General features: G+C 45.1%; 1 protein-coding gene across 1 annotated transcript in view; it reads left to right on the forward strand.

Annotated features, from left to right (window-relative positions):
- The window catches only part of LOC147098520 (A disintegrin and metalloproteinase with thrombospondin motifs 14-like), a 222997-nt gene that overhangs the window by 156350 nt on the left and 47724 nt on the right, over window positions 1-18923 (forward strand). The window contains exons 7-9 of the mRNA XM_085969985.1: window positions 14048-14265; window positions 16553-16685; window positions 18039-18152. Of these exons, the coding sequence (XP_085826111.1) occupies window positions 14048-14265; window positions 16553-16685; window positions 18039-18152 (465 nt within the window). The remainder of the gene's footprint in view (window positions 1-14047; window positions 14266-16552; window positions 16686-18038; window positions 18153-18923) is intronic.

Below are 18923 nucleotides of genomic sequence, written 5' to 3' on the forward strand. Positions count from 1 at the left end.
CATCACCATGGCCAGATTTACTTCACTTGACGCTGTAAACCCTGGCTGCCACATGATGCACCAGGTTGACACCATCCCACACCCGCACCATAAAGCACCCCTATAATGTCCAAGCCATTCATTTCACACTCATCACAATAGTGGCGGGGGGTGGGGCGGGCGGGGGGGGGGGGGCGGGTGGGTGATCTACTGAGATCATTGAAAGGTTGGCACCACTGTAGCCAGGGACTCTTGACGACATCCCTGCTTGTGCCCTCCTGTGCAATGTGCAACCAGACTGCGTTGATCTCCTGGGGAGGTCTCTTCCGCCCATGGGAAGGGAAGAGAATCTCCCTGCGTGCTGTGACTCCCTCCATAAGCATATGGAGGAGTCATGCGTGAGTCTGGGGTGCAGACGTGCACCTTTGTGCAGTGTTTGCAGCACCTCAATGCTGCAGAACACTGACAGCACAACTGTCAAAATCAATGTGGCCGTGGTCCCTTTAAGGAAACCGGCTGATGACGCGTTATCAAATTATGTCATCAGACCCGCTTTCTGTTAATTGGCCGAGAACCCCACAGGGCGGGCTTAACAAGGCCAACCTACGGAAAATCATTTTCAGAGAGTAGCTGCAGACTGGAGCGGGTCCGGAACCCGCCAATCAGCTCTCATCGTGCCTCCGCAGGGAAAATCCTGCCCTTTCTATTCGCTTCTTTCCGTCTTTATGTCCTTCCTGTCATACAAGTTTCCCAGTGTGTCTCGGATGCTCAAAAACATGAGACAATATATTCTGGGTTGCAAGTTGGTAAGGGGATCAGGTAGGGAGGAACTAGTAGAGACAGGCATCAATATGCATGCATGAGAGAGAGAGAGGGGCAAAGTAAAGTTGGAAAAGGGTAATCATTAGGGCAGGAGAGCTGGGTAGGGGAACTACAGCCCAAAGGAGGCATTAGGTTGGGGGTGGTGCATGAGAGACAGTCGGTAGAGTGCTGCTGCTTGGGAATGGGGAAGAGGGGGAACTAAGTTTGAGAGTAATTAGGGGACTGGGGCCTGGCAGAGCTGAGGTTTGTAAGCAGTGGTTGTGGTCTGGGGGCTGTGAGGACGTTGATATGGGACTGAGTGCTTGGATTATGGAAGGGAGAGGAAGAGGTTGATGCCTGTGAATACTGAGGAAGAGTGGAAGAGCCCAAGGGGGTAGAAAGCATTCTGGAAGTTGGGATCTGGGAGCACTCCTCACATTCAATTAGTTTGGTATTGTCTCTGAATTTCACTAGTTCTCAGAATTCACCACAAAGTACTTGTACATAGCTAGTTGTTGCCACATTTTTCTTTCTCAAAACATCTTCATGAAAATGTTCCTTTATACAGAAATTGACCTTATTCTCAGGGTTTCAGCTTCGTTTTCCCAGTGAGATTCATTACAATGCTCTAGTTTCTCAGTTATTTAACATTCATAATGTTCTACTGTTAAATTGCCCTAATTCTCTTTGTTACAAGGCTTTAATTCATTATAGCAATTTCTCTCCACTCGTCGCCAGGCTGGTTTTGTTTTTTCTGATGCCTCACTTAGCTATTCAGTTTTATTTTATTCTCTTTGCTTGCTGCTTGTGATAGTCTTGTTGCCACATTTGTAACAATATCACCTCTCAATGATTCCCTGCATTGCTTTCTTTCTTGCAGCCACGTACAATGATAACTTGTAGTTTGTTGCCATATTCTGTTTTGCACAATAATTTGGTCTGATACTCATGCAGCTTTTGATTCTCATGAGGATGTGCCACAATGATTGTGGCTCGTAATTGCAAGAGTCTGTAGTGACACTTATCTCTTGCATTTGTTTGCACAACACTTCTGCCTCAGACATCCGAAGCTCCACTCAGGGTCCTCTTGATTCTCAAAGATCTGCCATTCTTGTTACTTGCTTTCCACAGTGGTTCGCTATAGCACTCTCCTGTTTCTTGCAGAGCCTGATGAGCACCTCCCTGCTTCCGAGAGCTGATCCCAGAGCCTCTCGATCCTTGCAGGCGATGGTGGCCACTCTTTCATTTCTTGGTTGGATTGATGGCTCCCCTTGCAGAAGAGTTGGCTGTTTTCTTGTTTCTTGCAGGAAGCTATTTGGCATTGTCCTCTTTCTTTTGCAAATGTTGATTGTCAATTTAAGTGTTTCCTACAAGAAGTCACAGTAGTGTTCTTGTCTCTCACTGATTTACCAGTGCCAACCGCTCTAGCAGAATGTTACTGGATTCTCCTATTTCTCAATGCTCACACATTTATTACTAATAACACTTCATTGCAACACTTTTTTGCTCAAATTGCTTTCAATATTTTGTCACCAGCCTTTCAGTGTGTGGGTTTGTCACCAGCCTTTCAGTGTGTTTTCACACGGTTCTCTCTCCTCGGGTACTGTCCCCCTCTCCCTGAAATCTGCCGTCATCACCCCCTCCTCAAAAAACCAACCCTTGACCCCGCCGTCCTTGCAAACTACCACCCCATCTCCAACCTCCCTTCCCTCTCATGTCCTTGAACAAGTTGTCGCCTCCCAAATCCGTGCCCATCTTTCCCACAGTTCCATGTTTGAATCCCTCCAATCAGGTTTCCGCCCCTGCCACGGTACCGAAATGGCTCTCATCAAAGTCACAAATGACATCCTTTGTGACTGTGACAAAGGTAAACTATCCCTTCTCGACCTGTCTGCAGCCTTTGACACGGTTGACCACTCCATCCTTTTCCAACGCCTCTCCACCATCATCCAGCTGGGTGGGACTGCATTCGCCTGGTTCCATTCTTATCTATCTAATCGTAGCCAGAGAATCACCTGCAACGGCTTCTCTTCCCACTCCCACATCGTTACCTCTGGTGTACCCTAAGGATCTATCCTTGGCTCCCTCCTATTTCTCATCTACATGTTGCCCCTTGGTGACATCATCCGAAAACACAGCGTCAGTTTCCACATGTACGCTGACAACACCCAGCTCTACCTCACTACCACTTCTCTCGACCCCTCCACGGTGTCTAAATTGTCAGACTGCTTGTCTGACATCCAGTTCTGGATGAGCAGAAATTTTCTCCAATTAAATATTGGGAAGACCGAAGCCATTGTTTTCGGTCCCCGCCACAAACTCCGTTCCCGAGCCACTGACTCCATCCCTCTCCCTAACATCTGTCTGAGGCTGAACCAGACTGTTCGCAACCTTTGTGTCATATTTGACCCCGAAATGAGCTTCCGACCACATATCCGCAGCATAACTAAGACCGCTTATTTCCACCTCCGTAACATCGCCCATCTCCGCCCTTGCCTCCGCTCATCCGCTGCTGAAACCCTCATCCATGCCTTTGTTACCTCTAGACTTGACAATTCCAACGCACTCCTGGCTGGCCTCCCACATTCTACCCTACGTAAATTTGAGGTGTTCCAGAACTTGGCTGCCCATGTCCTAACTCTCACCAAGTCCCGTTCACCCATCACCCCTGTGCTCGCTGACCTACATTGGCTCCCGGTTAAGCAACGCCTGGATTTCAAAATTCTCATCCTTGTTTACAAATCCCTCCATGGCCTCGCCCCTCCCTGTCTCTCTAATCTCCTTCAGCCCCACAACCCCCCGAGATATCTACACTCCTCTAATTCTGACCTCTTGAGCATCCCTGATTATTATCGCTCAACCTTTGGCGGCCGTGCCTTCTGTTCCCTAGGCCCTAAGCTCTGGAGTTCCCTGCCTAAACCTCTCTGCCTCGCTACCTCTCTTTCCTCCTTTAAGACGCTCCTTAAAACCTACCTCTTTGACCAAGCTTTTGGTCACCTGCCCTAATTTCTCCTTATGTCGGTGTCAAATTTTTTGTCTTATAACACTCCTGTGAAGCACCTTGGGACGTTTTACTATGTTAAAGGCGCTATATAAATACAAGTTGTTGTTGTTTGGGTTTGTCACCAGCCTTTCCGTGTGCGGGTTTGTCACCAGCCTTTCAGTGCGTGGATTTGTTACCAGCCTTTCCTTTCTCACAGATTCACTGTTGTGCCATTTTTGCCTTGGTGAATTTTGCTGAGATGTTCTCTGAGTTTTTATGTGGTTTGGTTTAGCACACCTATTGCTAAAAGGAATTTCTAATGCCATCTTTGTTTGTTGCACAGTTTTCCGCTAGACCAAAGGGGAATCTTTTTGCATTGTTGATCAATTGCATCGCGTTAATAATATTTTGTAGAAGTCAGAAAATTATATTGCATTAGTGCCATTTTCATGCAGTGTGGAAAATTAGAGCTTTATCACAGTCTACCATAGAGCAGAAAGGAATGTCGATGGAACTTAACACCTGTGAGCAATATCTTCATGACATCTCTTTGATTTCTTCAATCCATCTTCAAAACATCATTTATATAGCTTGAAGATTTCAGTGCTAGAGTTCACCAATTACGTACAAAGGTAGAAATTGCAGTCAGTACTGTTCTCGTATGTTTAATGCACTCATACCAAATTCCTCTGCACCATTTTAAAGTAAGTTAATATCTTTGCTAACATAGCACAGAAGGGAATTATGGTACAAGTGAGTTATGTGTTCATACGATAACAACATTGATTGAAATCTCTGCCTCATATGCAATAAACCCAACAGTCCTGGCATCTTGTAGTAGACTGAATTATGAAGGTTTTTTTGTTTACTCTAACATACTCTGTTTAAAAAAAAAAAAATGTAGAAAATTTTTTGCAAGATTTTTATAGGAACCCTTACATTGACTTTGAACTGTAGACATCGAAAATGCACTGCAATGAAAGTTGCAGTTAAATGCAGTGATCACGGTGAAGGTTGTGTATGAGCACCATCTACTGGATCCAATTAGAAAGGCTCCTACTTATTGATGTTCAAACTCCCAAAGACGACAGCAGTACAGTTGGAACACAGTAATATAGGAGCAGGAGTGTGCCTTCAGCTCCTTGAGCCGGTTCGGCCATTCAATTCGGTCACAGCTGATCTGTACTTTAACTCCATTTACCCACCTTTGCTCCAGATCCTTGATCTCCTTACCCAAGAAAGGATATACTTGTCTTGGAGGAGATGCAACAAAGGTTAATTCCTGGGATGAACGGTTGTCATATGAGGAGAGATTGAGTAGAATGGGCCTATATTCTTCAGAGTTTAGAAGAATGAGATTCTGAGGGGAATTGACAGGGTAGATGCTGAGAGGTTGTTTCCCCTGGCTAGAGAGTCTAGAACTAGGTATCATAGTCTCAGGATAAGGGGTCGGCCATTTAGGGCTGAGATGAGGAGAAAATTCTTCACTCAAAGGGTTGTGAATCTTTGGAATTCTCTACCCCAAAGGGCTGTGGATGCTCAGTGAATGAGTATGTTCAAGACTGAGATCGATTAGATTCTTGGGCATTAAGGAATATGGGGATCAGGCAGGAATGTGGAGTATATGCAGAAGTTCAGCCATGATCTTACTGAATGGCGGAGCAGGCTCGTGAGGCCATATGGCCTACTCCTGCTCCTAATTCTTTTGTTCTTGGATCCCTTGATACCTATACCCAACAAAAAGCAGTTTATCCAGTTTGAAAGAAAGTGGAAACCTTGCAATTTTATTTTTCATGACCTTAGAGCTTCCTAAATCGCTTCAAAGCCAATTAATTCTTTTTGAAGTTAGTCACTATTGTGATGTGTGGAAATGTGGCAAGCCATTTGTGCAGAGAAAGATCCCACAAATAGGATTGAGGTAAAGGACCAGACAATCTTGTGTTAGTGATGTTAGTTGAGAGATAATGGTTGAGCAGGACACTGGGAGAAATCCTCTGCTCTTCGAATAGTTCCATTGGATCTTTTACATCCATTTGAGGGCAGACAGGGCCTTGGTTTAGCATGTCATCTGAAAGACAGCACCTCCAACAATACAGGACTCCTTCAGTATTACACTGAAGTGTCTATCTAAATAGCCCAGTAACAGGCCCACTGCATGCAGCTCTTGCTACCAGCTCCAAGAAAGTATTTCCCCTATTATGAAGGGCCTCTGGGCCCTGGGACAGAGTGGATTTTGAACAGGCTGGAAACACATTGGTTGCTGAGTGGAATTGCTGTGCCTGCAAGCCCTTGGATTTGCTTATTTCAGTATCAGGAACCATGGATGATTTTCAGTTCAGTGATCTTTTCTGCATTCCTCCTGGCTCTTTGTTTCCATGGAAACACCTCCTTCAGACCTCTGCCTTTTGGATAGCTTCTGGACTCACTTGCCCTCCACACCTGCCTGCGAACCTAGACATCAGTTCGTCGTTGACTCCATCCTACCTGCGTCAACTTTATCCCACCGCAGGACCTCGAACTTTAACTCTGGACTCCCTCCAATTGGCTCCTCTCTATTCCCTGTTTATTACCAGAACAGATCTATCTTAATCTTGTATATTATCACGCCTATGTAGCTTGTATTCCCTGGCTCCAGTCATGTGCGTGTTTTGGACTCTGGACCCGAGCCCATCATTTCTATTTCCCCTTTTCTCTCTTTTTTTATTCTTTTCTCTTTATCCCTCCTAGGCCCTGCTATCCTGTTGTCATATCTCCTTTTGCTTTTCCTCTCTCGGGTGCTCTGCCCTCTCAAATCGCTACCCTTCAGCACTCCTCGACCTTCCTACTCTCCTACTGCCTCTCTCTTGGATAAGTCTATAGCTTCCCTCTGTGGATCTCTTGTCATCCTTCAAAGGGCCCATCAAAGCACTCTCCTTACGAGCAGCAACCCCAACTGACCCAACCTACTCTCTCGCCGACCTTCCCATCCAGCGCGCCCTCTGGTTGCTAATCTTGCCAACCTCCTCCCTGTCCCACTCACCCCTCCCAATGCTGACCCTGTGGACTCTGCCAGTGGATTAGCTATCACTGTCCCTTTCTGCGTCTCCCTCCAGAACAACCATTCACATGTGAACAAGGCCCTTGCCATCCATGAGCTTATTGTGGATGATTGCATTGACATCATGGCCTTGACGGAAACCTTGCTGAAGGGTGATGTCATCTTTCCCCTTAATAAAGCTTCCCTGCCTGGCTATACCTTCCATCGCTTGCCTTGCCTAAACTGCCGCGGTGGCGGTGTAGCCCTTATTACCAAATCTCTCCTTGGTCTGTCCCCCTACTCCTCTGGCAACTTCTCCTCCATTGAGCATCTCCCCTTGTTTCACCCCTCTCACTTCTCATTTAAAATCCTCGTTCTCTACTGCTCACCCAAGTATCATGACAATATTCTCACTGAGATATCTTCACTGCTTTCCTCCCTCAGCCTCTGTACCGAGCAACTTCTCATCCTTGGTGTTTTCAACCTCCATCTCAACTTATCATGATCTCTCTCCTCTGATTTCACTGCCCTCCTATCCTCCCTTGATCTCTCCCTCCATATTAACTCACCTACCCATATCGTGGCCACTCCCTCGACCTTGCCATCTCACGTGGCCTCGCTACTCCCATCGTGTCAATCACAGATAAAGTCATCTCTGATCGTTTCCTTGTTTCCTTCTCCACCCACGTTCCCCTTCCCCCTCCCAACCCCACTTCCTTCTGTGTCTGCCCTGGGAAAAACTCTTCCCTCAAGTTACTTACAACTGCACTTTCAAATTCCCAACTGTCTAGCCTTTGGCCCTTCATTCATCATCACATTTCTGCAGCTACCAATCTGTTCAGTCAAACCCACACCTCCATTTTTGATGCCCTTGTCTCCATTAAAACCATTACTCTCTCTCACCTTGGTCGTTCTTCCTGGTATGGCCCTCATCTCCGCTCCCTTAAGTCCAAGGGGCGCAGACTTAAATGTCTATGGCAGACAACTGGCTTAACCATTCATCGCCAGATCTGGCTGGGCCACATAACATAGAAACATAAAAGATAGGAGCAGGAGTAGGCCCCCATGTTAGTTGTATTGTTGACGGTTCCCTTTCCTCAGATACAGTCACCCTCCCCTTCAAATCCGCTCTTCTCAAAAGCCCATCCTTGACCCCTCTGTCCTTGCAAACAACCACCCCACCTCCAACCTCCCTTGCCTCTCCAAACTGCTTGAATGTGTTGTCGCCTCCCAAATCTGTACCCATCTTTCCCGCAATTCCATGTTTCAATTCCTCCAGTCAGGTTTCTGCCCCTGCCACAGTACTGAAACAGTCACGAATGACATCCTGTGTGATTGTGACAGCAGTAAACTGTCCCTCCTCATCCTTCTCAACCTGTCTGCAGCCTTCAACACAGTTGACCACACCATCTTCCTCCAACCCCTCTCCACTGTCGTCCAGCTGGGTGGGACTTCCCTCTCCTGGTTCCATTCTTAACTATCCAGTCATAGCCACAGAGTCACCTGCAATGGCGTCTCTTCCCGCTCCCACACTGTTACCTCTGGAGTCTCCTAAATATCTATTGTTGGCCCCAATGAGCCCTGTAATTTTGTTTGGCACCGCGCGGGCCATTCAAAATACCCCACGTGTGGTTTTTTTCATTGAAAAGCCGGCTGCGCGGGCGTCCCTGGAGCAGGCCGTGCAGCTTACAGGGAACATTGGTTGGCCCCCTCCTATTTCTCATCTACATGCTGCCCCTCAGCGATATATCCAAAAGCACGTCATGTACACTGATGACACTCAGCTCCGCCTCTCTCGACCCCTCCAGTACTGGGTGAGCAGAAATTTCCTCCAACTAAATATTGGGAAGACCAAAGCCATTGTCTTCGGTGCCCACCAAAAACTCTGTTCTCTAGCTTCCGACTCCATCCATCTCCCTGGCAAATGTCTGAGGCTGAACCAGACCGTTCGTAATCTTGGTATCCATATTTGGCACAGACATGAGCTTCCAACTACATATCTACTTCATCACCAGGACTGCCTACTTCCACCTCTGCAACATTGCTCAACTCCGCCCCGCCTCCACTCATCTGCTGCTGAAACCTGTAACCATGCCTTTGTTACCTTTTCGACATGACTATTTCAATGCTCTCCTGGTCGGCTTCCCATCTTCCACGCTACATAAACTGGAGCTCATCCAAAACTCTGCTGCCCGTGTCCTAACTCGCACCAAGTCCCATTCACCCGTCACCCCTGTCCTCGGTGACCTACATTGGCTCCTTGTCTGGCAATGCCTCAATTTAAAAATTCTCATCCTTGTTTTCAAATACCTCCATGGCCTCACCCCTCCCTCTCTCTAACCTCCTCCAGCCCTATAAGCCTTCAGGAGCTCTGCGCTCTTCCAATTCTGCCCTCTTGAGCATCCCCAATTTTAATCACTCTACCACTGGTGGCCGTGCCTTCAGCTGCCTAGGCCCTAAGCTCTGCAATTCCCTCCCTAAACCTCTCCGCCTCTCTACATCTGTCTCCTCCTTTAGGGCGCTCCTTAAAACCTACCACTTTGACCAAGCTTTTAATCATCTGTCCTGATATCTCCTTATGTGGCTCAGTGTCAAATTTTGTTCGATAGCACTCTTATGAAGCGCTTTGGGACGTTTTACTACATTAAAGGTGATATATAAATGCAAGTTGTTGTTGTTGTTGAGTGTAGACCTTCCCCCAACAAACCTACGTCTGACGCACCAGTGTTGCGTGTCGCAATGCGAACGAGTGATATTTGGCCTCTGCTTAGAGAAATACTAAGTACGATGTGGGAATTCTAAGAGGCTCACTCAGCACCTCCTCCAAACTACCTATGAAGACGCGCAACAGTGACCCAACCATATACAGACTAGGAACCCCAACTCCAGGACCATTTGCCCAACTGAATCCCTAGGACCCAGAACCAAATAGTGCGCTTTAGCCTTACACTTGCATTACTCTCAGTACAAGTACACTTTGCCAATAACCTTGAATGTATCAATAAACTCTATCCCACAAGCACTATATAATGTAAATGCACAGTGACTTCAGAGTACTGTATGTTCCTGAATATTAAACTCTCAATATAATAAACTTTATATAATTTTTAAAAAGCCAAACTTACTTTTCCTGTGCCAACATTGATTTCTAAAACAGTTTAGTTTGCAGTTTAACTAAATGAAATACAGATGTTGCACAGCATAATATTTACATAATAGCAGCTTAGAAAGGATCAGTCAATGTATGTTTCTTGTGCATAAACACTGAATGGTAAAGACCATCTTTGGCCGTTGGTATTCTCTGAGGAGCAGAATGATGTCTTCTGCTTGTTGATGTGAGAAAATGATGCTCCGTTATTTAACTTGTTTGTTATGAAGGAAATGCATGTGTCCTGAATAAGTATTGGCTGGGGTATACTGTGACACCTATGTATATGTGTGTGTGTGTGTGTAAGGAGGGGAGGGAGTAATAAATAGCTTTGCAAAATGAATGGATGACTTTGCAAAGCATTTGTGGTCCCAAAGGATTGAATTCACTTTAGTAATTCAGCACCATCATGACTTTTACATATAGTGTACAGTATTACTTTAATTCTTGGCATCTTTGTGAAAGATGCCAGCTGCCACGTTGAATTATGTGAACTACTTAGGTGAAAGCAAGCAGCACACACATTTCTGTAGAGCCTCGCCACATCCTATGGCTGTCTCAAAGCACTCCTTAGCTAGAGAATTACTTTTGAAATGCATTCACTGTCATTATAGAGGTATGCATAGCAGCCAATTTTGGCACAGCAAGATCCCACAAGCAGTAAATAAATAAATGACCAGATAACCGGATTTTGATAGTGTTGGTTAATGTTGGCCAGGTCACCAGGAAATTAACCTGCTCTTCTTTAAATAGTGTCATGGGATCTTTTATATCCATCTGAATAGGCAGACTATTTAAAAGATGGCACCAACAATGGCATTGAAATGTCGGCCTCGATTATATGGTCACGTCCATGGTGCAATGTAAATGCCACAATGTTCTGATTCAGATGCAAGCATGCTATTAACTGACCCAAGCTGGCACTTGATAATTTGCAAAAAGGAGCCATGGATTTGACAGTAAAGGTTCAAAATTAGAATAGAGGTATCATTGCCACAGATGAAAAATTACAGGAACATTATAATGCATGCATTGATGTCGGCACATTCAAAACACAAGGTTTTTCATTTCTGAAAATGCACTTTATACATTGTCCATAAATAGATTCACGTATTAGGAATGGCCATTTGGGAACTCTGGAGGGGTACCCCAGCATCACTCAACACCTTCAGGGCAGGGAGGGAGAAAAATAGCTGGAAGCTCTTCCACTGATCATTATTCACACTGTAGCATGTAACAAGTCCTGTCATAGGATTGGAATTCTGAAATATCACAACGTGGACTTTCTAATTCTGCAGTCTGGGATCCTCAGTCTTCCTGGTCAGGCCAAATATTATGGGCACGTCCACATGGCTAAATGATAACCAGTGAAGAAACAACAAGCAACACATCTCACTGTATTGGCCTCTAACACAAAGTGAACTTACAAATGAATTCACCTGCCTTTTGTATGGTACAGAATCATCAAAATTTATGGCACAGAAGGAGGCCATTCGGCCCATCGTATCCGTGCCGGCTGAAAAAGAGCTCTCCAGCCTAATCCCACTTTCCAGCTCTTGGTCCGTAGCCTCGTAGGTTATGACACTTCAAGTGCATATCAAAGTACTTTTTAAATGTGATGAAGGTTTCTGTCTCTACCACCCTTTCAGGCAGTGAGCTCCAGACCCCCCACCACCCTCTGGGTGAAAAAAAGTTCTCCTCAACTCCCCTCTAATCCTTCTATCAATTACTTTAGATCTATGTCCCCTAGTTATTGACCTCTGCTAAGGGAAATAGGTCCTTCGTATCCACTCTATCTAGACCCCTCATAATTTTTTACACCTCAATTAAGTCTCCCCTCAGCCTCCTCTGTTCCAAAGAAAACAACACCAGCCTATTCAATCTTTCCTCGTAGCTAAAATTCTCCAGTCCTGGCAACATCCTCGTAAATCTCCTCTGTACCCCCTCTGGTGCAATCACATCTTTTCTGTAATGCGTTGACCAGAACTATACGCAGTACTCTAGCTGTGGCCCAGCTAGTGTTTTATACAGTTCAAGCTTAACCGCCCTGCTCTTGTATTCTATGCCTCAGCTAATAAAGGAAAGTATCCCGTATGCATTCTTCAACCTGTCCTGCTACCTTCGGGGATCTGTGGACATGCACTCCAAGGTCTCTCTGTTCCTCTACACGTCTCAGTATCCTACCATTTATTGTTAATTCCCTTGCCTTGTTAGCCCTCCCCAAATGCATTACCTCACACTTCTCCGGATTGAATTCCATTTGCCACTGTTTGTGCACCTGACCACTCCATTGAACTCTTCCTGCAGTCTACAGCTTTCTTCCTCACTATCAACTACATGGCCAATTTTAGTTTTAGGAATGGAAAGTTGACTTTACTTCTGCTAGCGACTCTATGTGCCAATTTCCCAAACGCAGCTGGGACGTCAGGTTGGGGGAAGGCTAAGTTTCAGATCCTCCCCAGTGAGAGGGGAAATCCGAGTGACATCACCACGGCTCTTGTGCAGCACCCAGTGGCCAGTTGCAAAGCAGCATTAACAGATGTGTTGGAGCAGATCACCTGCACCTCTTGGTTGGAGAATGGTGTGTACCATGGGGTGAGGATAGATCATCTAACGAGTATTTATCAGCCGAGATTTTTCAATCAACATTATTTTAAAGCCAACATTAATCTGTTTAAAATGAGTTAATGTCGGTATTAAGATATTCCCAAACAGATAATCTGGGGTATAGAGAGCACAGGAAATGTTGTAATACTAAGAGAGATATAGATACTTCCTGAACATTTGCAGGATCAATGTGGGAACAACTTGCTTTATGCGAACTTGAAATTTGGCAGAAACAGCAAGCCAAAGTGATTTTGACAAAGGATGAGTTGTCAGGAAAATTTAAAATCTTGGTAAAGGGGCCCAATAGCATAGCGAGTTAAAATATGGTCCTTTCAACTCTGGGACTTCAGTTTGAATCTAGTCCATACTCACTATTCTGCTAGTAAGTATCCTTCGTCACATGAGGTAGGGCAGTTTTGATCCACTTGTGGGCCCGCAACACAAAATTAAACATAATTTGCAGCCAATTTGGCACTGGATTGACAGCCCCACTCAGAGCACATAAGGGCAGTTGGTGTGGAAACTGGGGGAAAAAACATATTGGTACAGCAGAGGGTGCTGTTCCGTGATTGCAGCAGTGTAGCGAGAGCTCCAGTCTGTATTTATCAGAGCTCCAACTGACCTAGGAGTGCATGAAGCTGATACCAGATGTAAAAATAGATATCTATGATGAACCAACATATTCAAAGCAAGCTATTCATTTAACTGGATGGTCTGATACTTACAGTTTTGTAATATTAGGGATGGAGAAAATTTAGGTTAATGGGCATGGATCTTCAATTAAATTGTGAGGCCCTGGAAAAGCATGATTTAGAGCAGGGAATGATGTGTTGCACCTGAATTTCAACTCTCTGAGGATGCAGGGAGGGGGGCAGAAGAGGGTGTAGAATGGCACTTGCCAGGAAGAAGTTAGGAAAACTGTATTGATTAAATAGGGAGACTAGAAAGAAAGACTTGCATTTATATAGTGCCTTTCATGACCACCGGACGTCTCCAAGTGCCAATTTGCGCACAGCAAGCTCCCGCAAACAGCAATGTGAAAATGCCCAGATAATCTGTGTTTGTGATGTTGGTTGAGTGATAAATATAACTCCCCTGCTCTTCTTCGAAATAGTGCCATGGGATCTTTTACGTCCACCTGAGAGAGCAGATGGGGCCTCGGTTTAACGTCTCATCCGAAAGACGGCACCTCCGACAGTGCAGCACTCCCTCAGCACTGTGCTGGAGTGTCAGCCTAGCTTTGTGCTCAAGTCCCTAGAGTGGGACTTGAACACACAATCTTCTGACTCAGAGGCGAGTGTGCTACCCACTGAGCCACAGCTGACACTGTGGGATCTGACACTAGAAGGATCTGACGGCGGGCGAGCGGTTGCAGAGAAGGTCCGTCTATCAAATGTCGGATTTTCTTGTTTTCAGTTTTGAAAATTGTGTTTGTCCCTCTAAAATCAGTTGAATTTTTTCTACTTTAAATATAATTATGCAATAACTCTTCGGTTCATACTGAAATATTTCTATTGCATTATATAATTTTATTATGTCTTTCATGAATAAATGGATTTCTGAAATGACTGATGTGCTTGGTAACAGTTTAGGAATGGAGCACGATGGGCAAGGTAATCGCTGTGCTGATGAGACGAGTATGGGCAGCATCATGGCACCACTAGTACAGGCCGCATTCCATCGCTATCACTGGTCTCGCTGCAGCAAACAGGAGCTCAGTCGATACATACAGTAGGTCGTTATATTTTGGTATCGTAACTATCTGTAAAATTCTGTACTCTGCCACATTTTAGTCAGAAATACATATATCAAAATATAGTGATATTAATCAAAATATTAAAAAGTTGCTGGATCAATATTACATGTACAGGAAACTCTTTATTATCCGGCACCAACGGGACCGGCGTGGTGCCGGTTTATCAAAAAGTCCGGATTACAGAGAGGTATAGTTAAAGGGTACGAGAGCTCCGTACACAACAAATCCAGGCTTCCCTGTTGCTTAGCAACATGTGCAGGAACTCCGGCCACAGACCAAGCGTCCCTGTTGCTTAGCAACAAGTGCAGGAACCCTGGTTACACAGCCACAGATCCAGGAACTGCCACTAATATGAAGTAAAACTTACCTGAACCTACTCCTGAATTTTGCCGGTTAGCAGATTTCCGGTTATTTAGGTGCCGGTAAATCGAGAGTTTCCTGTACTATATAATAACTATAAAATACAACATGTTGGTTACAATTGAGTATAAGCTTGTCTTACACTACAGGTCCCTGAGTGATGCAAGACAAGGTATGACCAGAGTTATACCCCTGGTTCCTGTGTGATTCATTGTTCAGGGCCCAGAGCTCCATTCATTGGCTTCGAATGCTGGTTAAATTTTTAATGTTGGGGAGCTAACAGCAGCACCTTGTATTGATGTTCCGCTAATATTAAACACATGGAAAAAAAAAAAACCATGCCCAGGCAGTTCAGTGGACTTTTTAAACTTGGCTTCACACTGGTCTGCAGTTAATACTGTAAAGCCCCAACAATGTGAGATTGCCACTCACCGAATTGAACTGTGGTGACTTTTCACTCAAGTTGCTGTGCAGAAATTTGCATTGATGCAAAAGCTGAAACACTTTGCATCGAAGCAGCTTATGTAGTGTAACTAGTTTCAATGTAGGAGGTAATTTTCCAATCTTGTGGTGCCGCTGGGTAGCCTAGCCTGCCAGAAGTGCATGCTGGGAATCAGCATGCTGCGTTCCATTTTACATCCATTCGTAGCGCAACACTCGCAATTCCCAATTCATGCAGCCAACAAGTGAGGCTCCCCACTGGCAGTGCGCACTTAGAAAAGTACTTGTCACAACAGTGCAAAGTAGCTCCCTTATATTTAGATAACATACAAGAATACTTGAACGTATGACTTATACACCTGTTCTTGCTGTATATTATGAGGCAAATTCAGCGAGACTTCACTCCCAAATAGAGAATAGAGCCTTGCTAGCTAGACAGGAACCAGAGTCAAAACATTTGGGGCTTTGGCCCTATGTCTGACTTACGCTCTCATCTAGCAAGGCTCCGCTGCAGAAGCATAGCCTTGCTGAATTTGCCTTTGTAGACGTTACATATTATGCTGGAGGGTCCCAGATAACCTATTCAACTCCCAGCTTCTCATGATGAGCATAATGCTCCCAACTGCAAGGGATGAGAAAATGTAGTCCCAGTATCTCTGGTCTCTTCTTGGAACTATTCCCATTGGAGTAGAGAAGGATAAGAGATTTATAAGAGTTTTTTTTTTAATTATGAAGGGTTTTGATTGGGTGAATAGGGAAAGTCTGTTTCCTATGGTTGGTGAATCAATGACGAGGGGTCATCAGTTTAAGAATTTCATTAGAGAGCGAAGAAGGAGGTTGGTGGAAATGTCTCTATACAGAGGGTTGTTTGAGCATGGAGTGCTTTGCCACAGAGTGTGGTTGAGGCAGAGACCATGCCTCTTTAATAGAAAAATGGCTAAGTATTTAAAACCGAGGAATATATAGGGCAGTGGAATTTAGTTTTGGATTGCTCTAGCAAAGAGCCAGCACAGACATGATGGGCTGAATGGCCTCCTGTTTTGCAGTAGATTGTTCTATGGCTCTAAACAGTGGAGCTGTGCAGGCAGGAGGCGTGCCTTCATGTCTGGAGCAAGCACACAGCGCAGGTAAGTCATGATCCTCCTAGGTAGATCAGGCATCCTGTAAAGTGCACCATTGGTATAAGTGAAGTGACCAGGGATTTTCTCTTCCTCTTGTGCCTCCAACAGTTCTGAAGCTGGGATTGAAAAGTCTCATATGGGACATTGGGGCTCAATGAGTGAAGGGCAGGGGTTGAGCCTACACCCTGCCACTCTAATATAGAGTAGCAACATGCTGCATCCCTGTTCCACAACAAATGGCTGCTTCTCTTTGACACGAAAAAGAATTAATTATTTAAAACAATATAAAATCTGAGGTGACTTAATGCACACCTAATTTCTCTCTCATGATTTCTGTCAGTTCCTATGACTGCCTGCTGGATGACCCATTTGAACACAAGTGGCCAAAGTTGCCAGAGCTTCCAGGAATCAACTACTCCATGGATGAGCAGTGCCGTTTTGATTTTGGAGTGGGTTACAAAATGTGTACAGCTGTAAGTCTTTTATTTCAAAGCTTTATTACATATCCCTTTGCATTTTTACTGATAATTACATTTGGAACTTCATATAAAAGCAATAAATAGATTTCCGGCAATTTCTTTCCTTGAGGAAGTTGCTGTCAAGTTCAGATTTTGTTCCTTATGTAGTCAGTACTGTTATATACACATCTGGTTTATAAGACCTTGGTTAGGCCTCATCCAGAATACTGTGTCCAATTTTGGTCCCCTTACAGGGTGGGTGATAGAGACCCTAGGAAATGTTTGGCGGAGGGCCACTAGACTGCCTATTTTAAAAGACCTTCGTTATCACAATAGTATTACAAAACTGGATCCTTTTACTCTTTAAAAAAAATGCACTGACTTCAGGGAGATTTGATTGAGGTTTAAAATAATGAAGGGATTAGACTGTGTCTGTCTGGATAGACTATTTGAATTAGTTAGGTTAGAGAGAATCAGGGAACATGTGCTTAAGTTATGTAAGTAAATAACTAGGTTTTGCAGAGGATCATCGACCTCTGGAACAAGTTGCTATTTCGTACAGTGGGTGCGGATTCACTGCAAGTGTTCAATAGGGAGCTAGATGAGTTCTTGGCTCAGGCTGATATCACTATGTACAAAAGGTAGATGGGATGTTGGATGATGTGCCACATGTCACTGTGGTCTCCTGGAGCTTGTTTAGATCACCTTTGGTGGGTCAGAAAAACATTCCCCACGTTTTCTCCACCCAGCCCCAAATTAGCCTAGGGTTTTAGAAACATAGAAGATAGGAGCAGGAGTAGGCCATTCGGCCCTTCGAGCCTGCTCCGCCATTCAACGAGATCATGGCTGATCATCCAAACCCTAGCACCCGGTCCCTACACCGACAGCCATCCCACCCAAGCCCTATCCCAGTAACCCCACGTATTTAATCCCCCCTAACACTAAGGGCCAATTTTTATCATGGCCAATCAACCTAACCCGCACATCTTTGGACTGTGGGAGGAAACCGGAGCACCCGGAGGAAACCCACGCAAACACGGGGAGAATGTGCAAACTCCACACAGACAGTCACCCGAGGCCGGATTTGAACCCGGGTCCCTGGCGCTGTGAGGCAACAGTGCTAACCACTATGCCACCGTTTCTTGGATTTTTTTTCGTCTCTCCCAGGAGATTACATGGCTACTGATGAGTGGAAGCATTGTGGGTTGTAATGCTTAATTACTGTTTGTTTGTTTGAGACAGGCTCGATGGGCTAGTTGGTCTTTTACTGTCCATCATTTTCGTATGTGCAATTGATTTTTACCATCCAGGATAACTGCCTATCATAGGATCTCAGTCAGTCTAAAACTATGTTTGTCCCTATTGCAGTTCCGAACCTTTGATCCCTGCAAGCAGTTATGGTGCAGCCATCCTGATAACCCCTACTTCTGCAAAACTAAAAAGGGCCCACCACTAGATGGGACAGAGTGTGCACCGGGAAAGGTAAAAGACCAATCTGCATATTAAAAAGAGACGGTGAGGGTTGAAGATTGTTGCAAGCACCATCTGATGAGTAATTGTGTCCTAGTGTTAACCAATCTAACTTTATGTTGACTTTCCAGTAAATGAGGCCCTTGGTGCTCATGGACCAGTGTTTGTAGTACAAAAGAAGCAACTTGGGGTGATAAACAGCAGGTCAGAATCATTTTTAAAATGGTGGAAATAAGCAACAGTTCTGCCTACATCTGAAATAAGAAATTATTGTGCTTGTCCTCCCCTTTTGCTTCTGACAAAGAGGGCCTGAATTCCTCTGGGCCTGGGACATACCTGGAAGATAATCCTGGTGGGCAAGGGCAGGAAATGACCTGGTAACTCTTGGTCTCTGCCTCAAAAATAATTGTGAGTGAATTTCTGCTGGGGTTGGGGACGAGCGATGGTTTTGTCCAACCCCTTGGAAGCCTGATGTCACAAAAGGAGATGGGATGGGTGGGATGGGGACCTCCCCCAGAATTCCTGCTGCTCCTTCCTCCTCTGCCCCAAGAGTACTGGTCAGCAGCAAGATACTGGCATTCAGTACAGTGGAGTAGAATAGATGGGGCCCACAGGAATGATCATGGCTGGTGTTATGACCTGGAACACTCGAAGAGAAAATTCTGCCCAGTGAAGTCAGCCCTCTTATAAAAGGAGCCAGTTTTTGCTTTAAACAGATGCTGCGCCAAACCTGCCGGCCTCCCTGACGGTGGGTGACCTGCGTCACATTTTGTTCTCTGCATC

The sequence above is a fragment of the Somniosus microcephalus genome, chromosome 29, assembly GCF_052327205.1.
Source record: "Somniosus microcephalus isolate GS21.2 chromosome 29, FLI_Smic_1.0, whole genome shotgun sequence".
In the NCBI taxonomy this organism is placed as follows: domain Eukaryota; kingdom Metazoa; phylum Chordata; class Chondrichthyes; order Squaliformes; family Somniosidae; genus Somniosus; species Somniosus microcephalus.